This window comes from Pleurodeles waltl, chromosome 3_1 (assembly GCF_031143425.1).
Source record: "Pleurodeles waltl isolate 20211129_DDA chromosome 3_1, aPleWal1.hap1.20221129, whole genome shotgun sequence".
NCBI lineage: Eukaryota > Metazoa > Chordata > Amphibia > Caudata > Salamandridae > Pleurodeles > Pleurodeles waltl.
Window position 1 is genome coordinate 575,135,489 of NC_090440.1, and position 25,095 is coordinate 575,160,583.

Genomic DNA, 25,095 nt, shown 5'->3' on the forward strand with positions numbered 1-25,095 from the left:
ACACATGCATACATGTAACTTCCTCTACCCTGGTCCTTTCCCTTGCTCTTCCTAAACCCGAGAAGTAGCCCTGGTGTTCCTCAAAGCACTCTTAACAATACACATATTAACATAAAAAATGTAGTGCCTGGCTCCTCCGATACCTGGATCTAGCACATGCAGCAGGTCAGTGTGACGTGAGATATGCGCTTCCGCTGCTTGGACGAAGGGGCAGAGCGGCCTCTTTTGAGGCAACTGCTGCCCTAGACCTCATGAGTTTGTTTCTGCTCCTTGCTTTAGCCACGTTGAGCAGACATGAGCTGGCAGCAGGAACTCTACACCCCTACCCTCTGCTCCTCGACACTGCAGCTTTAAGGAGCTAGGCCCTGTCAGGTTTTTGGTTCCTGAATTACATCAGGGGCTGTTCACTGTAAGTGTTGCAGAGCCTAGGCATGGCAGCTGCCAGCCTTCTTTCCCCAGACACTACCACACTGCCCACCTTCAGAGCCTGACAAGCACCATCGAAATAAGACCTGGAAGCCTCCAATCAGGGAACACTTAATTGTCTCCATAGGTTTTAGTGCTATATAAATTCACATGTTATATCGCTGTACCACAAACTGTTTTCCCTCTGAGTGCTCCTTACCAAACTAAGGAAGTGATGGGACAAGTATTAGGAGAATTTGTCAGTCCAGTCCCTTTTGAAGGTCATGCAGCACTGATACACGTTCAAAATGCATTATCAGGTACAATGATTGTGGTGCAGTAGGATGTAAGAATCCTTTTTTCAAACCTGGATGAAAGTCATGCCACTAAAGTGCATCTGTGTGGATGAATTCAGTGGTTGTTGTATGTTGAGGCGAAACAAAATATATGTTTTCCTTCTCTATCTGCCTTTTATAATGCACTGTTAAAGGGCACAAACAAGTTGGTCCGGCAGGTGTATTGCAATTGGTACTGTTCTTTTAAAGGTTGAGCTGTAGATGGAGACACTTGAGCACTGGCTGGAGTTTTGGACCATCCACTCACTTACTGCACTAATGCAGCAACACTCTGGCGTCTAAAACAATCTCTTTAATTAAATGCTTCAGCCCAAGCTTAATGCTGTGTGCTCCTGTGCTGTGATACAGCACCCGAGTAGACAGCTAAGTAATTCTTTCTGCCAGGGTATCCACTGCTTGAAAGAAATGCAGGTGTGCGCAACAAGTTAATCTGCAAATGTTTAGGGTAATCTGCAAATGGAAATGGTTGAACCGGTACCGTTTTTTTTTTTTTTTTTGTGTGTGTGTTACGTTTTATTTGTATTTTCTATAAACATACAACTGCATCGTGCAGCAACAAAAAGATAGGCGTACAGGTAAGCATTGATGGTTCATATAGGCAAATAAACAACTATTCAATAATTTCAATAAAAAGTCATCCCCTGGTCAACTCACCAGTATCTGGGTTAGTGGCAATATACAATACCTCCTACCATGATGCATAGGCGTGCCCACGTCTTGCTTTCTCCATCACCCCTCCTACTGCCCCTAGAACTTCCCTTGAGTCTTCATCTTCACTATCAGTAGAGGACAGGACCGATTCTGGATCTGCAAATACATCACATATTTCTTTCCAGTCAGCTATGTCCTCAAGTGCTTTGTCGGTTAAGTCTCATATGTATCTCCTCTGCTACAGACCATTCCAAGACATCTGCCCACCAGCTGGCGTATTCTGGGGCTCTTTGACCCATCCACGTGATGGCAACCCTTTGTCTAGCTGAAACCAATGACAGATGCAAAAACTCGTATGCCATTTTCCTACCTTTTGGGCGTGGAATGTTGCGAAGGAAGCAACACTGGGGCGTCTGTGTAAAAGTCTTTCCTACCGCTTTCTATAGTTCAGCAGTCGCTTGTGTCCAATAATTCTGTACCTCCCTGCATTGCCAGGCCAAATGTAAAAAATTTGCAGCCTCACTGCCACATCTGGGGCAGGCATTAGAACAAGAAGAGGATATCCGGTACAATCCTTGTGGTGTGAGATACGTCCTATGAAGGAAATTATAGTGCACCAATTTAAATCAGGCATTGCAAGAGACAGTATGGGGTGAGCGCATTAACTTGGGTCCAGTCACCCTCTGAAAGAGGAGTAGGAAACTCCAGATCCCAGGCCAAGTGAGCCTGTGGCGGGGGACTTTCAACATCCTAGCACATAGCTTTGTACAGCAACTAAATCAAGAGGCTGCCCGCACCGCAGGTTAAGAGTAACCCAACAGTGTGAGCTTGGTCAGGTCTTTCTCGCCACACCTGTCAGACCCATGTATTGCAGAAATTGACCCCTTCCAATCACCCCCTTGGTAGCTTGGCACGAGCAGTCAGGCTTATCTCAGAAGCAGTGTGTAAAGCATTTGCACATAACACACTGTAATACAGTGAAAACACTACAAAAGGACACCACACCAGTTTCAGATAAATATCCAATATTTATCTGTGTAAAACAAGAAAAATCCAACATACAATAATAAAGAGATGAGTTTTGCAAGAAGTAACTTAAAAATACAGTTACATGAAGTTGATTACTCAGTCTGGGTCTATCTCGGCATTGTGAACAACAAATCCAACAGTTCAGGCCGGTCACAGCATCGCGGCCAGCTACGGTGTCAAGAAGAGCCACAAAACAGTACCTTGGAAACACATGGCGCCATGATCCTCGTGTTGAGATCTGGAGTGCGGCGTCGGTTCTGGAGATCCGTGCGGGGGTCGTTGGGCCCTTGAAGTCACACGCGTTGCAGATTGAACTCTGGGCTCATGACGCTGGTGTGGATGGCATCAGGGCTGTGGTGCAAAGCGGGACGATACGACGTGCGGTGCCCACAGATCACGGTGCATGCAGTGGCTAGGTGGCGGTGTCCTGCAGCGCTGGTAAGACCAGGGTTGCGGTGTGAAGGGGGGGTGATGTGATCAAATCAGTTGTAGCAAAGCTCTTCTGAATGAATATTTATCACCCTAAAATCCCATTTTATAACTGCAATTCAGGATAGAAATGGTGCATCTATATGAAGGCCATTAGAAGAGTGAAAACTGTCACTGCCTCTTCAAGAGTTCCAGAAACTGCCCTGTCCCATCATTCCCTTCATTTAAATGTACTTTGTTATGACTTGGTTACATAAGAACAGTACTAAAAATGTGCATTACATATAGCCATGTTTTTTATTTTGGAATGATTTTCAAATCTGAAAATGAATATTTGCCTTTGTGTTACGGGATCCAGTACAAAGACACTGATCATCTCCTGTTTACGAGTTCAGAGGAAATACACTTCTTGTAGATCTAGAATTTCAGATAAGCAAATTTTATCTTCCATTCTTGTTTTGCTGGATGTACATATAGCAAAGAGTGTAGAGTGAACCATGGACAGAGACATGGCAATCTTCAGCTGATCCACTCATGTGCTAGAGTACCATGCCAAGACGACATCGAGGATGATGACAGAAGCAGCAGCTGCACAAAACTCATCTCCCAGTTTCCGGATGACGGGGGTGGGGACATGCTGAGCAGGATGGTTAGAGGACTAATTGTCGCAACAATATATTGAAGCGACAAAAACGCATTGACAAGCCTTGAAACAAACGTCATGAATATGTCAGTGGCCATCTTGGCATTTTTTACACTTCCTGTAAAATCCAAGAGAAGCAGAAGTATGTTCACCTCATATTGCTGTAACTGTGAGGATGATGAAGCAGCAGTATCAAATGATGAGTGCCACGCCCACTACAAGAGTCCTGACATGCACAGGGGGAACTGTGGGGCAAAACATTTAAATAGGATGACCTCAGTCCACATGACACTGGGAGACAATTACCATTGAGGTAGCGAGGGATGTGTTGTAACAAGAGTTTACCTACTGGATGAGAGATTGACTAGGATTATTTGTTTGCGGTCTGCCTCCTATAAATACACTAATTGTGGCAGATCCAACAAATTCTCATTCATAGAAACTCTCCATGCTGATTGGGCTGAGATTTGTATTTTCAAGCTTGAACTCTCTCCTAGGGATGCTGGAAAAGGTTCCTTAGTGTATCGCCCTCCAGGGGCCCTGAAAATGATTCAGCCAGTGCCCTACCAAATATATTGCAACCCATGTTTTGGCATCTAAAAAATGTCTTCTACTTGGAGATTTTAATTTTCATGGTGAGGACTCCTTAAAGGCTGCACAATTGATTTCTGATCTACCCTTGCTTGGTCTTTATCAGAAAGTCAGTGGACCTACTCATACAGTGGGGCATAAGATGGATCTGATCGTGAACTCTGCATACTTCACTTACAAACTCCTCCAACCTCTACTTTGGATCGATTATTCCCTAATCTACATCCAGGTTCTTGAGAAAATAGTGATTAAAAAAAAAACTAAACCAGTTACTAAAAACACATCAAAACCCTGACGCAAAGTCAATCCCAACTCTTTCGCTGAAGTGTATGAGTTTAATGCTGCATCTGTAGATCTAGATGTGGACCAACCACTATAACCCTATCAAAAGAGCCTTAAACGTGGTGCTTGATAAGGTTGCCCCTCTAAAATTCTGTTCCTTATCTAAACATGGAGCCCATTCACTATGGTAAACATCAGAACTGAGATCTGAGAAAGCCTCCTGCAAAAAGCTGGAGAGACAATGGTGCAGGACACATAATTCCTCTGATAAAGAGGCTCATAGAGCATCCTTAATGACTTACTACCGTAATATCAAAAGATCCCAGAAGTGTCATATTTTCAGCCAAATTAGCCAGGCCATTAACTAATTTAATGAGTTATTTAAAGTGCTTTTGTCAACCCCTGTGCCTGAAATATTCGCATCACAGGCACTATACGGCTCTCTTGCCAACTAAATTGAAGAAAAAATCAAAGTGATCCATCAGAACTTCCCTAGCTCGTCCGACCAAGTCTGTAAGGAGACTAATTTGAATTTACTTCCTTCTAACTGTGCCACAAACTTAGACATGTTTAGTACTTTCTCACATGAGTTAGTCCAGAAAGTACTTGTCAGAGCTAAATCAGGATCCCCTTTGAATATCTGTTCCCCCAGGATCCATGCTATCCCTTCTAATCAGCTTGCTCCTATCATATGGTCTTTGTTTGATTTATCTAATAATACTGGGACAATTCCCTCAGTTTAGAAAGCGGCTCAGGTTATGCAGATCCAAATGAAAGCCAGTCTGTCACCTATGAACCTAACTAACTTTTGATCGATTTCACTGCTTCTTTTATTGCTTTCTTTACTAGGCAAGTTGCCGGAAGGTCAAATCAGTTAGCAACTTATGGACTATCTTGAGGTGAGATAGGTCATTAAGATCCTGGACACATCACAGTCTGGGTTCACGTCTTTTCACAGCACAGAGACTTGGTAGCAGTCACAGATCATATTAGATGTTCCCTTGATGCCAAGATTCCATCCTTGCTTGAGCTGCTGGACTTACCACCGCGTTTGACACTGTCTCTCATTCCAGGCTGATACACAGGCATCAGAAGATTGGAATCCAGGGCTTAGGTTACAGTGGTTACAATGATTCAAACATTTTCTTACCAACAGAACCCAACCTATCTTTCTAGGTTCTTATAAGTCCCATACTACGAAACAGGACAAGGGTGTGCCACAGGGTTCTTGTCATAGCCCTATGCTTTTTTATATCTGTGTTGGCCCCCTTGCCAAGATCATGAAAGCCTTTGGATTCGAAGTAATATCTTATGCTGATGATACACAGCTAATAATCTCCTTTGACGAAGATCTGGTCAAAGCTAAAGAAGGTTTTCAGCTGGGATGAAATTAATTGCCGACTGGATGACAGAGATTTGCCTCCAGTTGAATGCAGGCAAAACAGAGAATATGCTGTTTGGAAAGGCCCATCAGTATTGGGCCTCTGACTGGTGGCCCCCTGAACTTGACGCGGCTCCAATTCCCAAAGAAGTAGTCAAGAACCATTTGGACCAAACTGTCTATGAAAGAGAAGGCCATGTCTACAATTGGCACTTGCTTTTATCCGATGCGCTTGTTGAGGACAGTTTTGACCTTCCTCCCACCCTGAGCAAGGAAAACTCTGGTACAGGCATTGGTCATTAGTCGACTGAATTATGCCAATGCCTTATTGGCTTCTGCAAATGTTGTTTTTAAAGCTCAACGTTGTGCAGAACACTGCCACCCGTCTCATTTGCATTCTTTTATCCGGAGCTGTATCCCCTCCCCTTCTACGTTCACTTCATTGGTTACCGATCAAAAAAAGAATAATCTCCAAAATCTGCTGCTAAATAGACAATTCCCTGATAGGGAAAGGTCCCAACTACCTATCTTCTAAGATCACACTCTGTCACCCAGTTACACTTCTACGATCCAGTGACAAAGCTTTACTGCGGGCCTAAGAGTCAGAAGGACACAGGGGTAGGTCCTTCTGTTACCTAGCCCCTTTGTATTGGAATAAGTTACCTCTTCATATTCGAATGTGCTCTGATCATCCTAAATTTAGAAAACTACTCAAGACAGTGCTGTTCTAATTTAGCAGTTACCTCTTTTTTTTATTTGTGTTTTGCTCTGCGTTAGTTACCCCTCCCGGGATGACTCATGCGCGTTTTAAATAACAAATGGCAAAGTTGTTTTGCTGATGACTGCTTGTGTATGGTACTAAACTAAGGTTTTCTTTAAATGCGTTGCGGTGGGGGAGTTTCACCCATTTGTTTTTCCTCTGGCCATTATGGGGTAGCCACAGCCTTAAGAGCTCTGTGAAAAAGTGCTGTTTAGAAACTTAAAAATGGTAAGACTGCGTTTGGACATATTTTAGGATGCCTTTAATCGAAGAACTGGACAGAGAGGCATGTTTGCCTCTTGTTATGACCGGTATCCTATTGTTTATGTCTTAATAAATGTAACTAAGACCGCAATACATTTTGTATAGTGAATTGTTGGTTCTTGAAGAAAACTGGTTTGTCTAATTTTTAGATCGACTCTTAACAGATACATTTTTCCTTTAGATTATCAAGAGGGCACGACAAAATTACCTTTTTGAACAATACAAAGAAAAGAGGTTACCTGCTGCACAGCTATTAGAAGATGTCCGGGTAGCCATGCAGGTGAGACTTGGACATTTTAGCATTTTTTTGTTTACATTTCACTGGCTTCGAATTCTGTAAGGAATTATAGCGTTGCATATTGAGCGCTTAGCTAACAGCTGTTCAGAATGTTTGTTCAAAATTGTTTGCAATTTATTTTAACAAATCAGTTCACAATTAATTTCTCTTATTTTTATCAGATTACAAAACCATTAGTTTTAAGGTCATCTGTGACTGATACATACCATAGCCCATTTATTCCCATACGAGCCAATGTAATTCATCAATTATTTGAATTGAGAATGATTATATAGCTAATCCATAATGTCAACTGTTACTAATGCATCTGATAAAGGTACTTCATACCAGTGCTGCCCGATAAACAGTTGCACCCAGGCACATAGCTGTACTGGGCAAACCAGGTGTCTTGTGTCCTGGACCACATATTCACTGGAACAGTACGCTATTGTGTAGGTTGCCCTTGATCAATTAGATCACATCCTCAAGAACAAAGATATTGAAAATAAAGCTTAAAAAATTAAACTGGAAAAAAGTATCTGTAAAAATGTACTTAAAATACCCAATGCAGAAAATCTAAGGGTGTGTTTACCATTGTCTTATTTACAGAAATTTGCTGAGCTTACTATGGTAGCAAGTCAACCTTTTTCAAGTATGTAATGGGGGCTTCCCTTCATTCTCGACCTGCAACACGCAAGGACAGATCTTAAAACGTTTGCTAACGGAGAGCCAGCACCTCAGCCCAGCATGCGTCCCTTGAATGCTGAGCTGAATATCATGGCACTTCTTAAAGGAGGGTAGCCTGCTTAGGCATGCAGCTGTTGTTTTTGGTCAATACATACATATTCTTCTCATAATAGGTTTTAAGGGTCAAAGTGCCAGCATGCATCCTGTTTCTGCCTTTAAAGGACTGAAGGGCCATCTGCCACCTTCTGAACCAAAATCCTGCTTAAAAACAATCCCTCGCTGCTGGTACCAAGCAGGACAGTTTATAATTCTGTTTGGGGAGAAGTGTAAGGGTCTGAGGGGTAAATACCCTACCTGTAATATCCAGTGCCCTGACGTCAAAAACTCTACGACATGACAGCAGGCATAGGAGGGTAGCCAATTTTGCTGAGATCTCTGTAAATAAAAGATATTTGTTGGACTGCCATGACAAATAGCGCTTGAGGACTTTGTTGATGTTTCACAAGGTCAAATAGTGAGGCTCTGTTAGAAGCGATAACTGAATGCCCCTCAGAAGTTTCCACACCAAGGGATGTTATCCCACTGGATGATCCCCTTTTGGTGCAAAGTATTGATGGACCTGTAGGCTAATCCTTCAGAGGCCAAAGAAACAAGGACGCTCAGGATATGGACAATTTCTGTCTCCGCTGGATACAGGTGGTGTTGGTGACACCAGCCCAACAATCTAACCCAAGCCAACATATCTCTTGATGGTACCGTCAGCCCATGCTTTGGAGTGGAGAGATGCAGCTTGGCTCGAAAGTCCTAAAACTTTCCTTTGTTCCCTGTAATCCTCCATGCCATAAGAGAGAGAGACCTAGGTGGTGGTGATTCCCGCTCAGATCCAGAAGAAGCTCCTGAAAGCGGTCTACTGAGAATGGACCCCACCAGACTTGAAGAGTCCGGAAGACGGATGGGTGCAGTCGCCAAAGATTTGTAACTCAGAGATGACAGGAGTGCCAATCTGCAACCTGTTTGGACCTGCCTGGGAAGTGCTCCACTGAGACCGAGATCTGGTTCTTGAGACAGTAATTCCAGAAGTTCCAGGCCAGGTCTGAGAGAGCTGTTGAGCGAGTACCTCCCAGGTGTTTTTTATGGCATACTGCCACCCCATTGACCATCTTGAGAAGTATACAGTATTTTGTTCAGTCCTTGACCCAGCATCAGACCCCAAACTAGCCTGCCAGAACTTCTAGGTAGTTTATCTGCAGGGATTTTTCTTGAGATGACCACTTTCCACTGGTGGAGAACCCCCCACATTATACACCCCAACCTGAGCCACTGGCGTCGGATTCCATGATTAGTTTGGGGAGGGAACTGAATATCGCCCAACCGTCCCATACTTACATGTGGGTCAACCACCATGTATCTCTTCTCAAGCTTCCTCTGATAATGGAATCATCTGAGAGTACATAAGACTCTGTCTGAGGGGGAAGGCTTTGAGCCATTGTAAGGCCTGATAATGCAATGGTCCAGGAAAAATGGCCTGCATTGAGAAGGACAGCAGTCACACTATTCTCGCTATTCGGCATAGAGAGGTATAGGTATTTGCCGTCTAGTGCAGTTCCTGTCCGAGATTGACCACCACCCTCTTCTCTACCAAGAAGAAATTGCTGAGGAAACCTGCTGGGTGAGGGGACGTCTGTTTGATGGCACCCTTGGAAAGGAGTTCAACCACCTCTACATCTACCAAGGCAGAGGCCACGTTGGAAAACACCTGTGTGATAGGGTATCCCTTTGGGTAGGTGACCCGTAGGACTCTGTATGGAAGCCCTGCACGGTTTTGAGTACCCAGGAGTCTGAAGTTCCCAGGAGTTGAAGGGCACTGTGACCGCCGCCTTTGTGTCCACCTCTGGAGCCCCAGTATCTGGGGTAGCCTCTGGTTGGGGTAAAATTTCCCAACTTTGAGGGGTCTTGAAATTGTCCTCTTCTACTGCCAGATCCTCTTCTGGGGCCTGTAGACTGAAAGTGGCCAGCTGGATCCTGTAGACTGAAAACGACTGCCCAAGCACCCCCTGCCACGACCAGCCCTGGTGAAAACCCAGCAGGTAAAAATATGGTTGATGGAAAACTGCCTCTTTTCAAGAGAATTGAAAGTTACCACAAATTTGCCAAGCTCCCAAATGAACGGGTCCCTTTTGGTGACGGGGCCAGCCTCTGTAGTGGCAAAGTCCCCGAATTTAAGGTTGATCTTAATGAGGAGCGAACGGCGCCTCTCTGTTGAAATGGCACAGTTTGCATTCCCCAAGAAGATACTGGCTGAGGATTTATTACAAACCCCAAATCCTGGAGGAGTGTAATAGTTGTGGTCGCATTGGACAGCAGTTGCGTGTGGGATTGGTCCATCAGGAGGATGTTGTCGAGATAAATGATCAGGCGGATCCCCCGGGACTGTAGGTACTCCACCACTGCCTTGAGCAGTTTCGTGAAGCACCACTGTGCCGACGATAGGCCGAAGGGCAGGGACATGAATTTGAACACTTGATCCCTCCAAAGAAATTGCAGGAATCTGCGATGAGGGGGAAAATTTGGGACCGTCAGATAGGCATCCTTGAGGTCCAGACGAATCAGCCAATCCCCTTGCAGAAGGAGATCCCTGAGCATGTGAATGCCTTCCATTTTGAAGTGTCTGTACACCACCCACTCGTTGAAGGCTTTGAGGTTGATTACCGGCCGGAAGCCTTTGTTCTTTTTCTCTAAGAGGAAGAGGTTGCTCACGAAACCCCTGGTGTCACGGACCGATATGCGAATGGCCTCCTTGCGCAGGAGGTCTTGGACTTCCGAGTCTATCAGAGCAGAGTCTATCTCCGTAAAGACCAAAGGTCGCGGAATACCCTCTTGAACCAGTGTTCCCAGAACTCTATGCGGAACCCAGTCACGGTCTGTAAAACCCAGGCATCTGATGTTATCTGTGCCCACTTGTGCGTGAAAAGACGCAGCCTCCCTCCGTGAATTTGAGGGGAAAAAAGGGTAATTCTTACCATTGGTGCCTCCAGGAGCGTTTGGTCCGCCAGGGGTGCCTCTTCTGCTCTTTCCTCTTTTCCTCTACTCCGATTGGGGAAGGTGACGCCTTGGCGGCCATCTCGCCATCCATTGTTTCTGTTGGGATAGAAATTTAGGCCTTGCTGATACATGCGGGCGGAGGAGCGACCCCTACGTCTTCCGGCCCCCCCAAAAACCTTCCCCGGAAAAATATTTTTTATGGAGGACTGTGCTTTATCAAGCGCCGAGAAGTTGGCTACGAACTTGCCCAGTTCTTTCCCAAAAGGGTTGCCAAACAAATTCCTTTCGGCGATAGCCCCTGCCTCTGAGTTGGGGAGTTCTCCCAGTTTGAGGTTGATTTTAATCGGTAAAGAGCTGTGCCTCTCCGCGGAGAGAGCGCAATTGGCGTTGCCCAGGAGACAGACTACTCTTTGAGCCCATCTGGCCACGATATCCGTTGGCAGGGATGTATTAATGTGCGTAGCAGTGCTCAGCTAGTTGTATTATCTGTGTTAGGGGTACTAAGACATCTAACAATTTGTCCTGGCATGCTCTCCAGGATCGGTCTATGCCCTTCTTGGGGTCTTTGGTATATTTTGCGAAGAATGTACACATCTTCGAGTCAATATCTGGGGTTGCCGCTACTTTGCCTGGCAGAGTAGGGTGAGGACACTCGGACTTCAGCCGGGTCCTAACCTCCTTATCCAGAGGTTGCCATATTTTGCTGGCGACATAGTCCTCTACTCTCTTCTCCGGTCTCCACTCAGAGGATCTAAGATGATATATGCCCTCAGTTTCGAACATCTCTGAATCGGAGCCTCTTGTGGGTCTGGTGTGGCAGGAGCTGGACGCCAAGGACGACCGGAGTCCTGCTCCTCGGAGGAGGAATCCCCCCTCTGTGTCCCCCTCGACCCGCTTGGGTGACCCTGCATCAGGGTCCAATATGGGGTGAACCTCTTCACCGGTCTCAAGGGTAAGATCCCTCCCGGAAGGGTGGCCGCTTAAGCGCACGCGCGCACTCTTATGGAAAACCTCAGTGAGGCGATCAAAGCCTTCCAGGTGCCTGCGTCGTGCTTGCGTAGTTTCTTGGGGCCCATTGATGTTATTTTAGGGGCAACACCCGTCCCCCCAAACATGCCTGTCCCCTTAAAAACTTGGTCGGATAGCTTAGCTACACTATCCTTAAGGGGAGCCAAGGCCCTAGTTGTGGCCTGGGTAAGGAGTACATCTACCTCAGGAGGTAGCGTACGCTGCTAGGTGCCCTCCCCTGGGGACAGGCTGGGGTAGAAATCATGGTCCTGAATGGACTGCATAGGGGGACACAGTAGGTAAGATGTACAGGATAATCTCCCTTTATAATACTAATGAGGGAAGCCCCCCCGCAATGTCAGCAATGTGAGACCAAACGGCCTTAGTGCGTGTTTCACAACTGCTGTGCTGCGCTCCTCGAACGGGAGCTGACCTTACCACTGATTCGGTGTTCTGAGGGGGGTTGGAGGGTTAATATGAGCTTCACGCTCCAAGAAAACCCTACTGCGCTATTCTAAAGCGATCGAGCGCTCACGCGCCTCAGATCTCTGAGGAAAGTGCTTCGGGACACCAGCGCACGCGAAAGAGCACCCTCTGGTGGACCCGACACGTAATCAATAAACGAGTCTGCGCTCGGGCAAAGAAAGCCTACCGCGCTTGTAGCGTTATTAAATATAACAAGTTTCAAGCAATTTGCCGGCACAAGGCTAAGCACAATATACAGTATCAAATACTCTTTCCCCCAGCAATCTCAGAGACAGCAGGGCCAAGAGACTTAACTGACGATGAGCAGTGAAGAAAGAGGACGGACGACGGCACCACAGGATTTATATACAGACCGTCGGAGATAGCAGTGATTGGACATTGGTTACTATGGAGACGTCTCATGGGTGTTGTTGTTCATTTTTTCTAATCTGTTGAACTTTGAACTCTGATGTTAAATAAAGAGTGAAGAAAGAAATGCATAATCCTCGCCTCCGGTCCTGACATAGAATTGAGATGTTGTGCTCGTAAATGGCTCCGGCCGGCCACACTGACTCTACAGAATGTACCCAGGGAGTTGCGCAGTGCTTTACTTACAGTTTGTGGTGCCCTCCAGGGGCTGGAGGCCCACTCTGCATTTCCTTGAGCACCGAAGCATATCAGCAGACTGAGCAGCAGCCGCGAACCCGCGGCCACGCTTTAAAAAAAATACAAAAGAGGCAAAATGTGACCAAACAACAAAATGCAAACTTAGAAACAGAGTCCTAGTAAGAATCTATAAATAAACGTGGCCAGAGCCTGGAGGCACTTTTATTGGCTGCTGGAGCAGCAAAGAAAGAGGGGGAATCAACAGGGACAGAGAACTATAAGGGCTCCGTGTAAACTGATAGGACAATTGTTTGTTCGACTTTTTTCCTAGTTTCATGGGAAAAAATGTATTTTGTCTGTTCCTTATGATGGCTGCTATTGGTAAAATGGTGAAGAAAGTACAGCATAATCCTCGCCTCTGGTCCTGACACAGAATTGTGGCCACTTTTTATATTGAAAGTGAATTTTTTTTTTTGAAGAGACATTTTTTAACTTTTAGTCGTGAATTCTATTCACTTTTGGTTATTTTTCATTTATGTTGACTTTATTCATGTTTTAACATATTCATTTTTTTTTTTTTTTTTTTTTTTTTGCTGTTTCCGGTACTTTGCAGCCAGCAGTCAGCGTAACACAGGGCTCGAACTTAGATTCAACTGAGTTTTTATCATAAGCGTAGAACTACTATGTCAAAAGCTCTGCATTAGCCTAACTCTCCTTGCCAGATCAGGGGGAAGATGAAGAGGCATTGCATGGACTCACTATGACTTTGATACACCAGAACTGGTTGTTCATATGTTTTTCAGTCCCAAGTATTAATTTTGCAGGTTGATGGTTGAGGGAACACAGTTATAAAACATGTGCGAAACCAAGAAGGGTCTTCTATATCAGAAGGATCACTAAATCATTCTTACATGATTCAGCTCCTATGAGAGTGTGGGGCTTTACATACAAGATTCATATCTATAATTAAATTTAAGATGTCTTTACTCACTACATTCACTATATTATCAAGTTTTTTTTTTTTTTTATTGAGACCGTTGTAGCAGGGAAGGGATGGAATAGTTGTGTCTGTTCCATAGCTGTATTGCTATGTTGTTTTATGTTTGCCTTATTTGTATTAAGTGGGTGTCCTGGTAAAAGACCGTGCATATTGTTTTTTAAAGGCTGCAATAATCAATTAAGTCTGAATGATGTTTTATGCGAAAATGTGATTGTTTTAAATGTTTTTTTATTGATTGCTATAGCAGACCCTTTACCAAATGTTGATTTTTTACTTAGGCATGCACTATTCATACATTTTTCTTGGATAATGCAGTCTTTTTCAGATAACTTAATTAAGACAACAGATCCTGACAAAAGGCAAATGCTGGAAAGAATCCAGAATGCAGTGACGTCTTCCGTGGAGCCTCTTGCAAAGGCAATTCAGAACAAACTGTCTCTGGAGGAAGTTGACAAACATGCAATGGTAATTCTAAGAAGCCTATTGTTTAGTATTCTGGCTCTTGTGCTACTTGTATGTTTTTTGATTGTTGAGCTCAGTGCTACCACAGATTTGTTTCCATTTATGAGGACCGCACAGCCTCCAGCATACATTCAGCCTGAAATCATGTTGTGCTGCAGCCAAATTGGATTCTGTGCTATTATAGTGAAGTTATGGCTACAATACACCTCCCCACAAACCCCCTTGAAATTGGCCAGTTACGATGATGTCATTTCAGGATTTTATTTTTTCGCCTTTTTACTGCCCATCATTCATTTCTTCACCGTTCACTGGATTATTGTAATAGCCTATATCTTGTCCCCAGAGCTAGCAGCATAAGAGAGGTGCAAAGATTTCAGAATGTGACTGTCAGCAGTTCTGAAACAATTTTCAGAACTGGGTGATGCCATTAGTGTTACATCACTGAAGTCATAGGCACTGGAAAAAATCCAAGGGTCACACAAAGAGCATGATCGCACAAGAGTCACTCCGATTCAGCAGGAGAGTGGTAAGGATGTGGTATGTCGCCAGTGGCACTCTGTTGCAAATGTGTGGTAGCACACTGCCATTTACAAACATTGCATTTTCGATTGAATTGGCCACAAAATTCGTACTATCATGCAGTTTTGCTGATAATGCTATTTAGCGCACAATGTGTGGAAATCAGGTTTTAGCAAAAAAAATATCATTTGTACATCACCAAGTAAAGTGTCTTGATTTTGCTTGATCCTATCAAAATCTTTGTTTGTATCACACTTGTGTGCTTTACTTGTGCCTTTTTAATTACTTGTACAGTTCCTTTACAAGTATTTCAATGTTGTGTGATAGAAAAATGCTCTCCATGTTAAAGGAATAAACAGCCATTTGACAGGGCCCTAATTCCAGCATTTATAATGACTGTGAGACTTAACATGCCAGCTAAAGAAATTTGCTCATGTTTCCTGCGTTTGGAGAGATCGTCATTGTCACCATGTGGATCAAAGAATGCTGTTTACATCACTCTGTATGATTAAGAAAATGTTTCATCAACCGGGATGTACTGCCTTGTCCCAGTTAGATCTGCATTATAAACCAGCCCGTTGACTCAGATTAGGTCAACAGAAGAATCAATAATCAACTTCTGCTTAAGATTCTATCTATAAAAAGTTCTACCGAGATGGCAGTTCTTTCAGCTATCTGAGAGCAAATTTCTGGTGTGAGTTGTGACTTAATACTGAGGCAGGTTTCACAGCTTCTTGCATTTCACAATGCTTTGAAGGCCCTTTTCTTCAGCTAATCATTACCTGGATCCTGGACCTCCAGTTGCAAGCGTCTAAAGCGTCTTTTTCTGTAACAAAGGTAGTTAAGCCTTCCCTCTTAAACTCCTTCCTTCCCCCCAATACCCCTTGAAGAAGCTTTACATGCTAAAATGTAGCCAAGTAAGTTATTTGATTTTTTTTGTGCTAACTTTGGCTGCATTAAATAATTTATGTTAGCTACAATACAGGTTTTCAGTGTAAAGCTAGACTGAACTGTAGCTACAGTTGCTGTCACTGCCAGTGTAATGTGTGTGTATATCTCTGTGTGTGTTTGTAGGTCTCTCTCTCTCTCTCTCTCTCTCTCTCTCTATATATATATATATATATCATATTGTATTTATAGTCTCAGTACTCTCATAAGTAGATGCCTGTGCTAAAGTTGGACGCAGTTTGATCTTGCAGTGTGTGATTACATGAAATTATGTTTTTTCCATCTTGCTAAGACATACGGATGCATAAAAGGAAATCCTGTTTCATAGGTGCTGCTTCTAGAAGCGAAGGATATGTTGTCTGACTGGTTGGATGCCAAGCAAGGAAGTCAGGTGACGGACAATTCCATATTTTCACAACTGCCTAAATTCTGGGAGGAGGAATACCACAAAGACATGGATGCTTTAAATGTAAGTAGTAGCACAGTCCTTATAATCGACAATGCTCACAGATTCCCAGGGAGTTCCCCCTTATTCTCTAGGTCTTGGTCGTTTTTCAGTTTATTTATACAATTTTAAAAGTAAGGTTCTGAATATATTGAGTAACATACATTGAGTCAGTCTGGTAAGAAAAAGTGTTTCATGATTTTTTCCTGGTAACTGAGAGCTTTCTAGTTAATAGAGAGAACACAATACTAACCATGAATTATTTGTATATAAAAATGAGGATTATTTAAGCTGTGCTGTTTCATTGTCTCTCCCTTGGGAGTGATGCGCCTAGATTCTTATGCAAGGATACAGTAACACACCTGCCTTCTCTGTTTTTTAAATGACACCCTTTATACCTGTCTTTGGTTTATTTTTATTCCAAATTTCCTTTTTTAATTTCTTGGTCAGCACTTCAAACAGAACTTTCGGGCCTTCACCTGCTAATAATCAGGAAGTAGACTTTATGTGGCTCATTCCTTCTTGATTGATTCTTTTTGTCACCTTTTTAGGGGCATACAATTCAGTTTATTTTTCGGATTTGTTTGTAAATAATTACCTTGTTAGCAAAGATTCCCTTGATAGTATAGTACCTTTATTTTTGCCAAAGATATAAGGCACTGCCATAACCATGGTGTGAGAGTACAAGTTTGCCAATGAATATGACATGCTTTACTGGACAGATAAAGGGCAACGTCTTCCACAAGAGATGGACTTGCAAAAAGAAAGAAGACCAAACATTTTCATCCTGGTCCTCACAAGAGAAACCAGAACATTAAGAGGCCATAGTGTAGAGAAACATCCTGCTTTGTAGAGTTTCATTGTTACGATAATAACTGATCTAGACAAGGTCCCATTCTGGGAGCATTATACTTAACCTCATATTGTTAAACTTTTCAAACATATGTGTACACTTATTTTTGTTTTTTACTGGAACTACTGTCAGTAGTGCAGTGTGACCTTAAATCGTTTACAGCGCTCACCCTAAAAATGAAGGCTTTTCATTAATGAACCATAAATAAAGTCCGAACAGCATTAACCTTTGGACACAGCAACACTTGTTGTAATGTACCTTGAATCTCTTGCTTGAGAAGCATGAGGTGCTCTTTCGACAACCTGTGGGTGCGAGGGGGAATGTTGGGGGTGTGTGGCAATGAGCTCAAGACAATAGCCATGTTGGATAATGACAAGGACCCATTAGTCTGTAGTGATGGTATCCGAGATAGAATGGAAGTGTTGGAGTCTTCCATAGACAGGTGTTGGATGGTCGGGAGGAAGGTGTAAGGAGTCACTGTTTGGCAGTGGAGGTGGATCAGCAAGTAGCGGCACTCTTCTCTCTCCCTTTGTTATTAGCCTTCCTGTAGGAGCCTTAGAAGTAGCCTCTATCATAAGAGGACAGAGGCTGTTTGTTTTGGGACCTGGAAGCCTCTGTAGTGGTGGATTCGTACATTCCTCTGCACCCTGGGTGGCGAAAGGAACCTCTATGTGTGGAAGTTTGTAAGGCTTTCATGGCCTTGGAGGTCAGTGTCCTTCTTCATTTTATCAAGTGTTGTATCCACTTGCGGTCCAAACAGATGCTCCTTGTCAAAGCGCATGTTGAAGACTGCCTGCTGGACCTCTGGCTTGAAGATGGAACACTGAAGTCAAGCATGCCTCCTGAAGAAGATACTGATGTTTATCCCCCCGGCAGCTGTGACCGCTGCATCAATGGTGCACCGTATGGAGTTATTTGTGAAGATCTGGCCCTCATAGACAATTTGTTGTCCCAGTGTACGGTGCTGTTCAGGGAGGCAGGGATGTGGAATTCTTATTGTCCGACGCCTGTGACATATTGTTTGGGGTCAAGGGCAAGAAGTTTTCATGTTTATTTTGTCCTTGGGACAAGTAGGCCCAACCCCCTGCAGCACAAACCCTTTGGGTGTCAATTTACAGAGAAGGGATCTGTCTGCAATTGGGGTAAGCGGCGCCAGTTCTTTACTGCTACCAGGGCGGTGAGGCATCGGTTTCTTATTGCTAGGGAGGGAAGGTGAGGCCTTGGTTCCTTACATTTGCAGGGGAGATGATGCGGCGGGGAGGCATCGGTTCCTTACCATCAAGCAGGGTAGATAACTCCGGCAGGACGATTGAAGAGACAGTTTCAAAGTTACCCATAAACGTCAACGCAAATCAACCTCTAGATTGGCTCCATGTTCATTTTGTAATTTTTACAGAACATTCGGTAATAGCAGTAAAGAGGGTGTAATATGCATAGTAATGCATATATATTAGCAAATAACATGCCCCATACAAAACATTCTTCAGGAAGTACCATACCAAGGAGAACGCACAGGTTAATATTTTATGCTTATATGGGGTGTTATGTAAGGATAGACCGTTTCAAATGTATTTTTTTTTATGAGTGATCCAAATTAGAACTTGTTTTCTTTGGTGGGCATTTTTCCCACCATTCCATTTATTCTTTTGCGGGCTAATTTTCTGCAAAGGAGGTCCCAGCACAGTTGTAAGGGCTTCACTGTTAATGCATACAAGCTGTAATACGTGCTGTTGATGTTGCCTACATACAATAACTAATTCTTCAAGACGCTTTCTCATTTGAGCTATAATCAAATTTCCCATCAAGCCATGATGCATGTTCTTAATAACCAATGGGGATTTTCTGTTGATCGTGTGGTACATATTGTGTAGGAATTAGAGGACACATTAAAGTGCCTAATGGCAGGCTCTTTGGATAAAACGTTACCCATTAGTAAATTATTTAAAAAGGATAATCTGTATTTGCTGTAACTACTAAAACTGTCATCAAGGACCCTCTTACTCCCTCCGATATTATATCAACGGATTTCTCAAGCTTTTCTTTACCTGCATACTAGCCATTTTAACACGGGTTCCTTTATATGATTAAAAACATCAGTCTAACACAGGGAAATCCTTTTGTTAGTTAAGCACTTTAAAAAGTACGGAGCACCTGTCAATTGAGTGAGGAAACCGATATTACAATCAAGTTCTCAACATTAGTAATAATTGGTGACTACTTCTGTGTGTCCCCTGAGGTTACTCTGAAATCCAGCTAATGAAGTGAGAGCACTATGATAAGTTTTTCCAAGTCCACCTTTAAATACAGGTCTGATAGACTTTCCATTGCCCTCAGCGTACTGGGTAATGATCAATTCTGCCAGGGATTGGAGGAATATATTTATTTAAAGTGGGTTACTGGAACACCTCTCCCCTAAACGTGAAATTGCATTTGAAGTCCACACAATAAGTGTAGAATAAGGGTGCTTGTACATGTGGACTATATGGTAAATAGATTAGCGGCACTGGATTGTAGATATGAAAAGTATGCTGCATTACATGAAGAAACAAGAAAATAGATAACCTATTAAATGACAATCGTTAGATGACTTCAATCAGCGATTAAACCCCTTCTTCCTTAGCCAAGGTCTACATTGTCACCAAGATGCTATGAATAAGAGTTTTCTTAGTGGACTGGCAAAAAATATGCCTGCTTATAAATCAGTGTTTTTTTCAGTCTGCAGCCTACTTTTGGAAGCAAGACCAGTCTTCGTTGTGTTATGCTACTGTGTTTTTGAGAAACATATAACTTGCCAGCTATTGAGGCTCGCGACCTGCTGTGTCCAGTCTTCATGTAGACTTTATGAATTCAGTGATGATTGAATTCAGTGCTCCCTTGTGGAATTCTCAAGCTTCACTATCGCTAAAATGCCCCTGCACAGATCTTATATACTGTTTCTCAACAATGATTTAAAAAAAAAAAAAAAAAAAGCTTGTGGTTTGTGATATAAGGTTTGAAAACAAATGTGAATTCTCTTGCATATTTGTCTAAAACTACTGTTTCTTCCTAAATATATTGTATGAGTATATACCCAGTGAACTAGTGATGCACTAATTACAGATAACAAAGTATCATTATACTGTGAATATGCACATAAATAATAAGTATATTAACAAATTAAAGTAATAAGTGTTCGCAATGTATGAAGAGGGCAAAGGACATGAAAGTGCATTAGCTCCGGCTGTTATCTCTCTTCGTCTTCTCTACATTTTCAATAGCTGTAATTGTTGGCCCTCTCACTTCTTTCTTACCATCTGCAGTTGCTCCTTGATTCACTTCTTTCACTTCATTTCTCATTTTTTACAAGCTTGGCATAGCTTTTAGTTCTAACTCTCTTACTCAATCAGACATTCTTCATGTATATACAAGCTCTTTGTTGTATCTCACACTCCTAGTCTTAACCTGCTCACTGCTTTTGTTTTGTTGCACAGTAGCTCCTTGACCTTGGTTTCTTACCACCTTTTCAGTTTTTCAACCATAGTCTAGGTCCTAGACTACCCCTCTCTCCTCTTTTCATATTTTCAGATGTACAGTACAATCAGATTCTATCTTCCCCAACTCCTTTCATGCTTTATTAACATACAAAAGCTCCTACTGTTACATATCGCCTCACCTCCTTTGCTCTTTTTCAGGTAGACAACGCCACATTTCTTCTAAGCATTGTACCCCTTTACTGCATAACCCATATTTCTACATAATACTACATATTACACTTAAAAGCCTGACAAAAACTTGAGCCAGTGAAAGTAGCTTTGAAGACATCATTGTGTGAAAGAGCTAAATAAATGACTAAGCAAACCAAGTCCTACCTGCTGATGGATGGAATGTACATTATAACTCATATTACTTGAAATTAGTTTATTCTTGTACTTTTTAATTCACAATTAGAGACTTTTCAGAGACTAGATATGGCCAGCCTTTACAAACATAAAGAAACACCAGCCAATTTGAAATAGTCTGTGTGTTCTGAATTAATGCTGTGTGCAGAGGAGGTATTCACATGTTCCTTCTTGCTTCACTGCTCTCTTAGGTTCCTGACTGAATGTCTTCCTTGTACGAAGTGATTCTTGCAGTATGTGAATAAGCACATTAAACACATATGCAAATTACTAATCTGCTTCCAATTCTCAATAGGTTTTGCCTCCAGATGTACTGACTCGGGTTAGTGAATATGTTCCTGAAATTGTGGAGTTTGTTGAGAGGATTGTGGCTAATGGTTATGGGTAAGATTTTTTTTTCTTATAAATATTTGATTATTCTAATACAGCAGTTGGTGATTAGCCTAAATATATTTATAAACTCATAGTAGTGTTACTGTTTACCTTAATTATCTGAATTTGGTTAAGGCATTGTGATAGTACTCTACCGAGAGTAGTGAATGGTGATTTCATTTAACGAAGTGTTTGCCCACTTGTCACATGCCTCCAATAGTAAGACAAAACTATACAACCAATGTGAATAATTTCATCCATTTTACGCCTGTATAGCTGTAAAGATACATAGTCAGTTTGTCCCAGAAAAACACATCTTACTTGCTGCACAAAGTCTAAATGTTTAACGTCATCTAGAAACTATTTTATCTTGCAGTTACCTGTCAAATGGATCTGTGTACTTTGACACAGTGAAGTTTGATGCCTCTGAAAAACACTCTTATGCCAAGTTGGTACCAGAAGCTGTTGGAGATCAAAAGGCTCTTCAGGAGGGTGAAGGTAATCTATACTGATTTGTTTATTACTCAAAAACCAGTAATAAGAATGAAAGAAAAAGTGTACATCTTAAGTGGATGAACTTAAGGTGAGCATCACTTGAAGGTTTCAAAACTCAGTGCCTCATTTTGGAATTTGATGGCTGGTCCACTTGGTCAGTGAAGCCCTAGCTTCAGCTCCCCCAACAAATGGCTACTTGCTTTATCATGAGATTCCCTGTCTGCCTGATTTGCTACCACATTGAAGCTACCATCTTGTCTAATATTTGTTCTCCATAATGAAACCTCCGAAGCAGATGTTTCATTGTGCAGAACAAATGTCCATTACCCTCAGGGAGTTTATCCTTGCACTCTAGGGACATTGTTTTATTTTTATGGCCAGACTCCAGTGGTGGTCCTGTTCAGGAAGTATCAAAGCTGCCTACCACCAGTGTGAGCTGTTACCTCTGTGGCGTATGGGCCGCCAGTGTCAGAGGTTTCTGATGGTAGAGCAAGTTAATACTTTGCTGTCAGAAACCTGCCACTTTCCCTATCTCTAAATGGGGCAGGGAAACTTTGAGGTAGCAGGGTGAAGCCCAAAGAAATTGTGGTATAATGTTTGATACTTCTGTTTTTTAGAAATAGCACCATACTCTCTTATTTTAATTGAACACCATTGTCCGTAACTAATTCTTGGGTCTACCCCTCTAAGTATACAACTTTATCTAGAAATGTATAATATCCTATGTAGAAATTTAATGTATAAAGTCATAATATACCCACTTCAAATAATCAGTGCCTACAACTAAAAATGTCATCTTATCTGGTAAGGAAGAAACAGATCCAACTAAATCTAAAGACAATTTACATTATTGGCGTAAAGGTAGCAGTGTAGATATTAAAGGAGTATCCATTACCTTCCAATGTTTATTAGACAAAATGCATTCTTAACATTCATTAACAAAATCATCCACATCTTTATCCATGTAAGGCCACTAAAATTGCATTTTCAGAGTCTTCCTAGTAGCTGTAGCACCTAAATGCCCCATACGAGCTAACTGTATGATTTTCAGTCTTAGCCCTTTAAGGACTACAAATTTCCCTGTTCTTAGTAACATGCCTGATTCAATGGTACGTTGCTAAGCAGTTTGACAAAAGCAATATAATTCACCTTTAAATTGCCTTACAGGAGGCCAACTTTTTGAACAAATTGCATAACTTTTCCTAAAATAGTATCTTCTTCATAAGTTTTCTTCCATTTGGTTTCGGATATCGTACCCTGATACTTGTTAACCAAATCCATGCAAACAACTACACCTTCGTTTTCTGTAAAATCTTCATTATGTGTCATTTCAGTAGATGGTAATCTAGATAAACAATTGGCTCTGGTGTTACTGCCTCCTGGTATATACTGGATTTCAAAATTGTATTCTTGTAACTTGGACCAAATCCGAGTTAGTCTTGATGAAGCAGAAGAGGTACCCCTATCACCTAATAAATACATTGAAGGTTTGTGGTCTGTACATAGAGTAAATTGTGTACCCCATACATAAGTTATGAATATGTTAACCATCCACGTATACGCAAGAGCTTCTCTCTTTATATTACTGTATCTCTTTTCTATGTCATTTAAAACTCTGGATGCAAATGCAATGGTATATTCTGTATTATGTATACACTGACAAAGAATTGCACCAAGTCCAACAGCACTTTCACCAACAGTAATAATGCATTTATGGTTACTACTATAAGTTTTTAATGCAGGTATCTTAGTCAACATGTCTTTGATCAAAGAAAAAAATGTATTTTCTAAAGGACTCTATTCAAACTTTTCTTTTTATTGCAACATTTTCTTGAGTGGCACCATAAGTGTAGCATACCTATTGACAAACCTAGAATAACAATCACTTAATCCAAGGGAGGACTTTAATTCTTCCTTATTGCAATGAGTAGGTGCATCTTTCACTGCTCTTAGAAGATCCTCCTTATGTTAAATACCGCCAGAAAGTGGTGCAGTGTCCCAGATATTCCAGCTTATCAGTTACAATTTTTCATTTGTCTTTGGAGGAAGTTATACCATGTTTGCTCAATATGTTCAATACTTTGTCTAAACTTTCAATGTGCTAAACAACATCTTTTGCATGAATTAAAATATCACCCTGAAATGCTAGGACACCTGGTACATCCTTAAATAGTTGGTACATTAATTTTTGAAATACGCATTTTGCATTTCTTAACGGGCCGAAATACCAATTCAGACCGTTAAGGAATGTGAAAGGGCTTTGTACATCTGGCCTTAAGTGCAGTATGCAGGAGTCTTTTATTTATATAAAATGGTTGGGGTAGGTTTAGAGAAATTGCATTAAGAGGAGCCATTTATGTTTTGGTGGAATGGGAGGACTGCTGCAAATCGGTCATTAACACTTCTAGCTCCGCTCAAAATTCCGCACATCACTGGGAGATATGAGAACTGAACCAGATTTCCGAATACGGGGGCTCTGCTTGCTTCGCCATTGGCAACCACTTACTGACAGTTCATATTTCACAGGGTAGCAGCATCAGAAGGCCTGCTCTAAATCCATAATGGCTCCATACTCCCTGGTGTCATGGCCTTCCCTAGAAAAAGCACTTTTTGCAACAAAGGTCTTGCGAGCCAGCAACGATCTATTTATTTGGTGGGTGATCTTGCACTGAATGGAGCTTGGGAGTCCATTGCTTCAGGTGAATTGTGTATTGCTCATACATGCCAACATTTTAGAAGAGGAAAGTGGGAGATTTCAGAAAAATAATAGGGTGAATGTATTTCTCCCATTGACCTCTATTGAGGCCTGAACTGAGTCTGTTATCATGTATGAGGCTTGAAAGTGTGCTATTTCAGGATCGGATATCAGAAGAGCAGATACAATGTTTTTCCTTACCTGTCAGCATGGAGAAAGCGCTCTGGCAGACAGATGGTTTGTGACAAAAATGTTGTGCACTGACCTGCAGGAGTAGGTTACTGGGAGTGAATACTATAAGTCTCACTAGACCAGTCACTGTTGGCTGAAGCCTCTCGAGGAATCCGGTTTTTGAATGCAGGAATCGGGAAGCGGGAGACTAGCCTTTAAATCGGTAGTCTCCTACCTGCATAGGGAGGGTTATCAAGTATGATCACCTCCCAAACTCTAAATGAGAGCCTAAGCATGCCTCGCAAACACCACTGATTCTTGTTCATTATCAGTTTTGTAGGTGGGACGGGATAGTGGTAAGGGCTGCCCAATCCACCTTCA

General features: G+C 42.3%; 1 protein-coding gene across 2 annotated transcripts in view; it reads left to right on the top strand.

Moving 5' to 3' along the window:
• CARS1 (cysteinyl-tRNA synthetase 1) overlaps window positions 1–25,095 on the top strand; it is a 344,636-nt gene that overhangs the window by 102,286 nt on the left and 217,255 nt on the right. For both annotated transcript variants that reach the window (XM_069223014.1, XM_069223013.1), the window contains 5 exons: window positions 6,973–7,071; window positions 14,192–14,341; window positions 16,134–16,274; window positions 21,277–21,365; window positions 21,730–21,851. In XM_069223014.1, coding sequence (XP_069079115.1) covers window positions 6,973–7,071; window positions 14,192–14,341; window positions 16,134–16,274; window positions 21,277–21,365; window positions 21,730–21,851 — 601 coding nt within the window. The remainder of the gene's footprint in view (window positions 1–6,972; window positions 7,072–14,191; window positions 14,342–16,133; window positions 16,275–21,276; window positions 21,366–21,729; window positions 21,852–25,095) is intronic.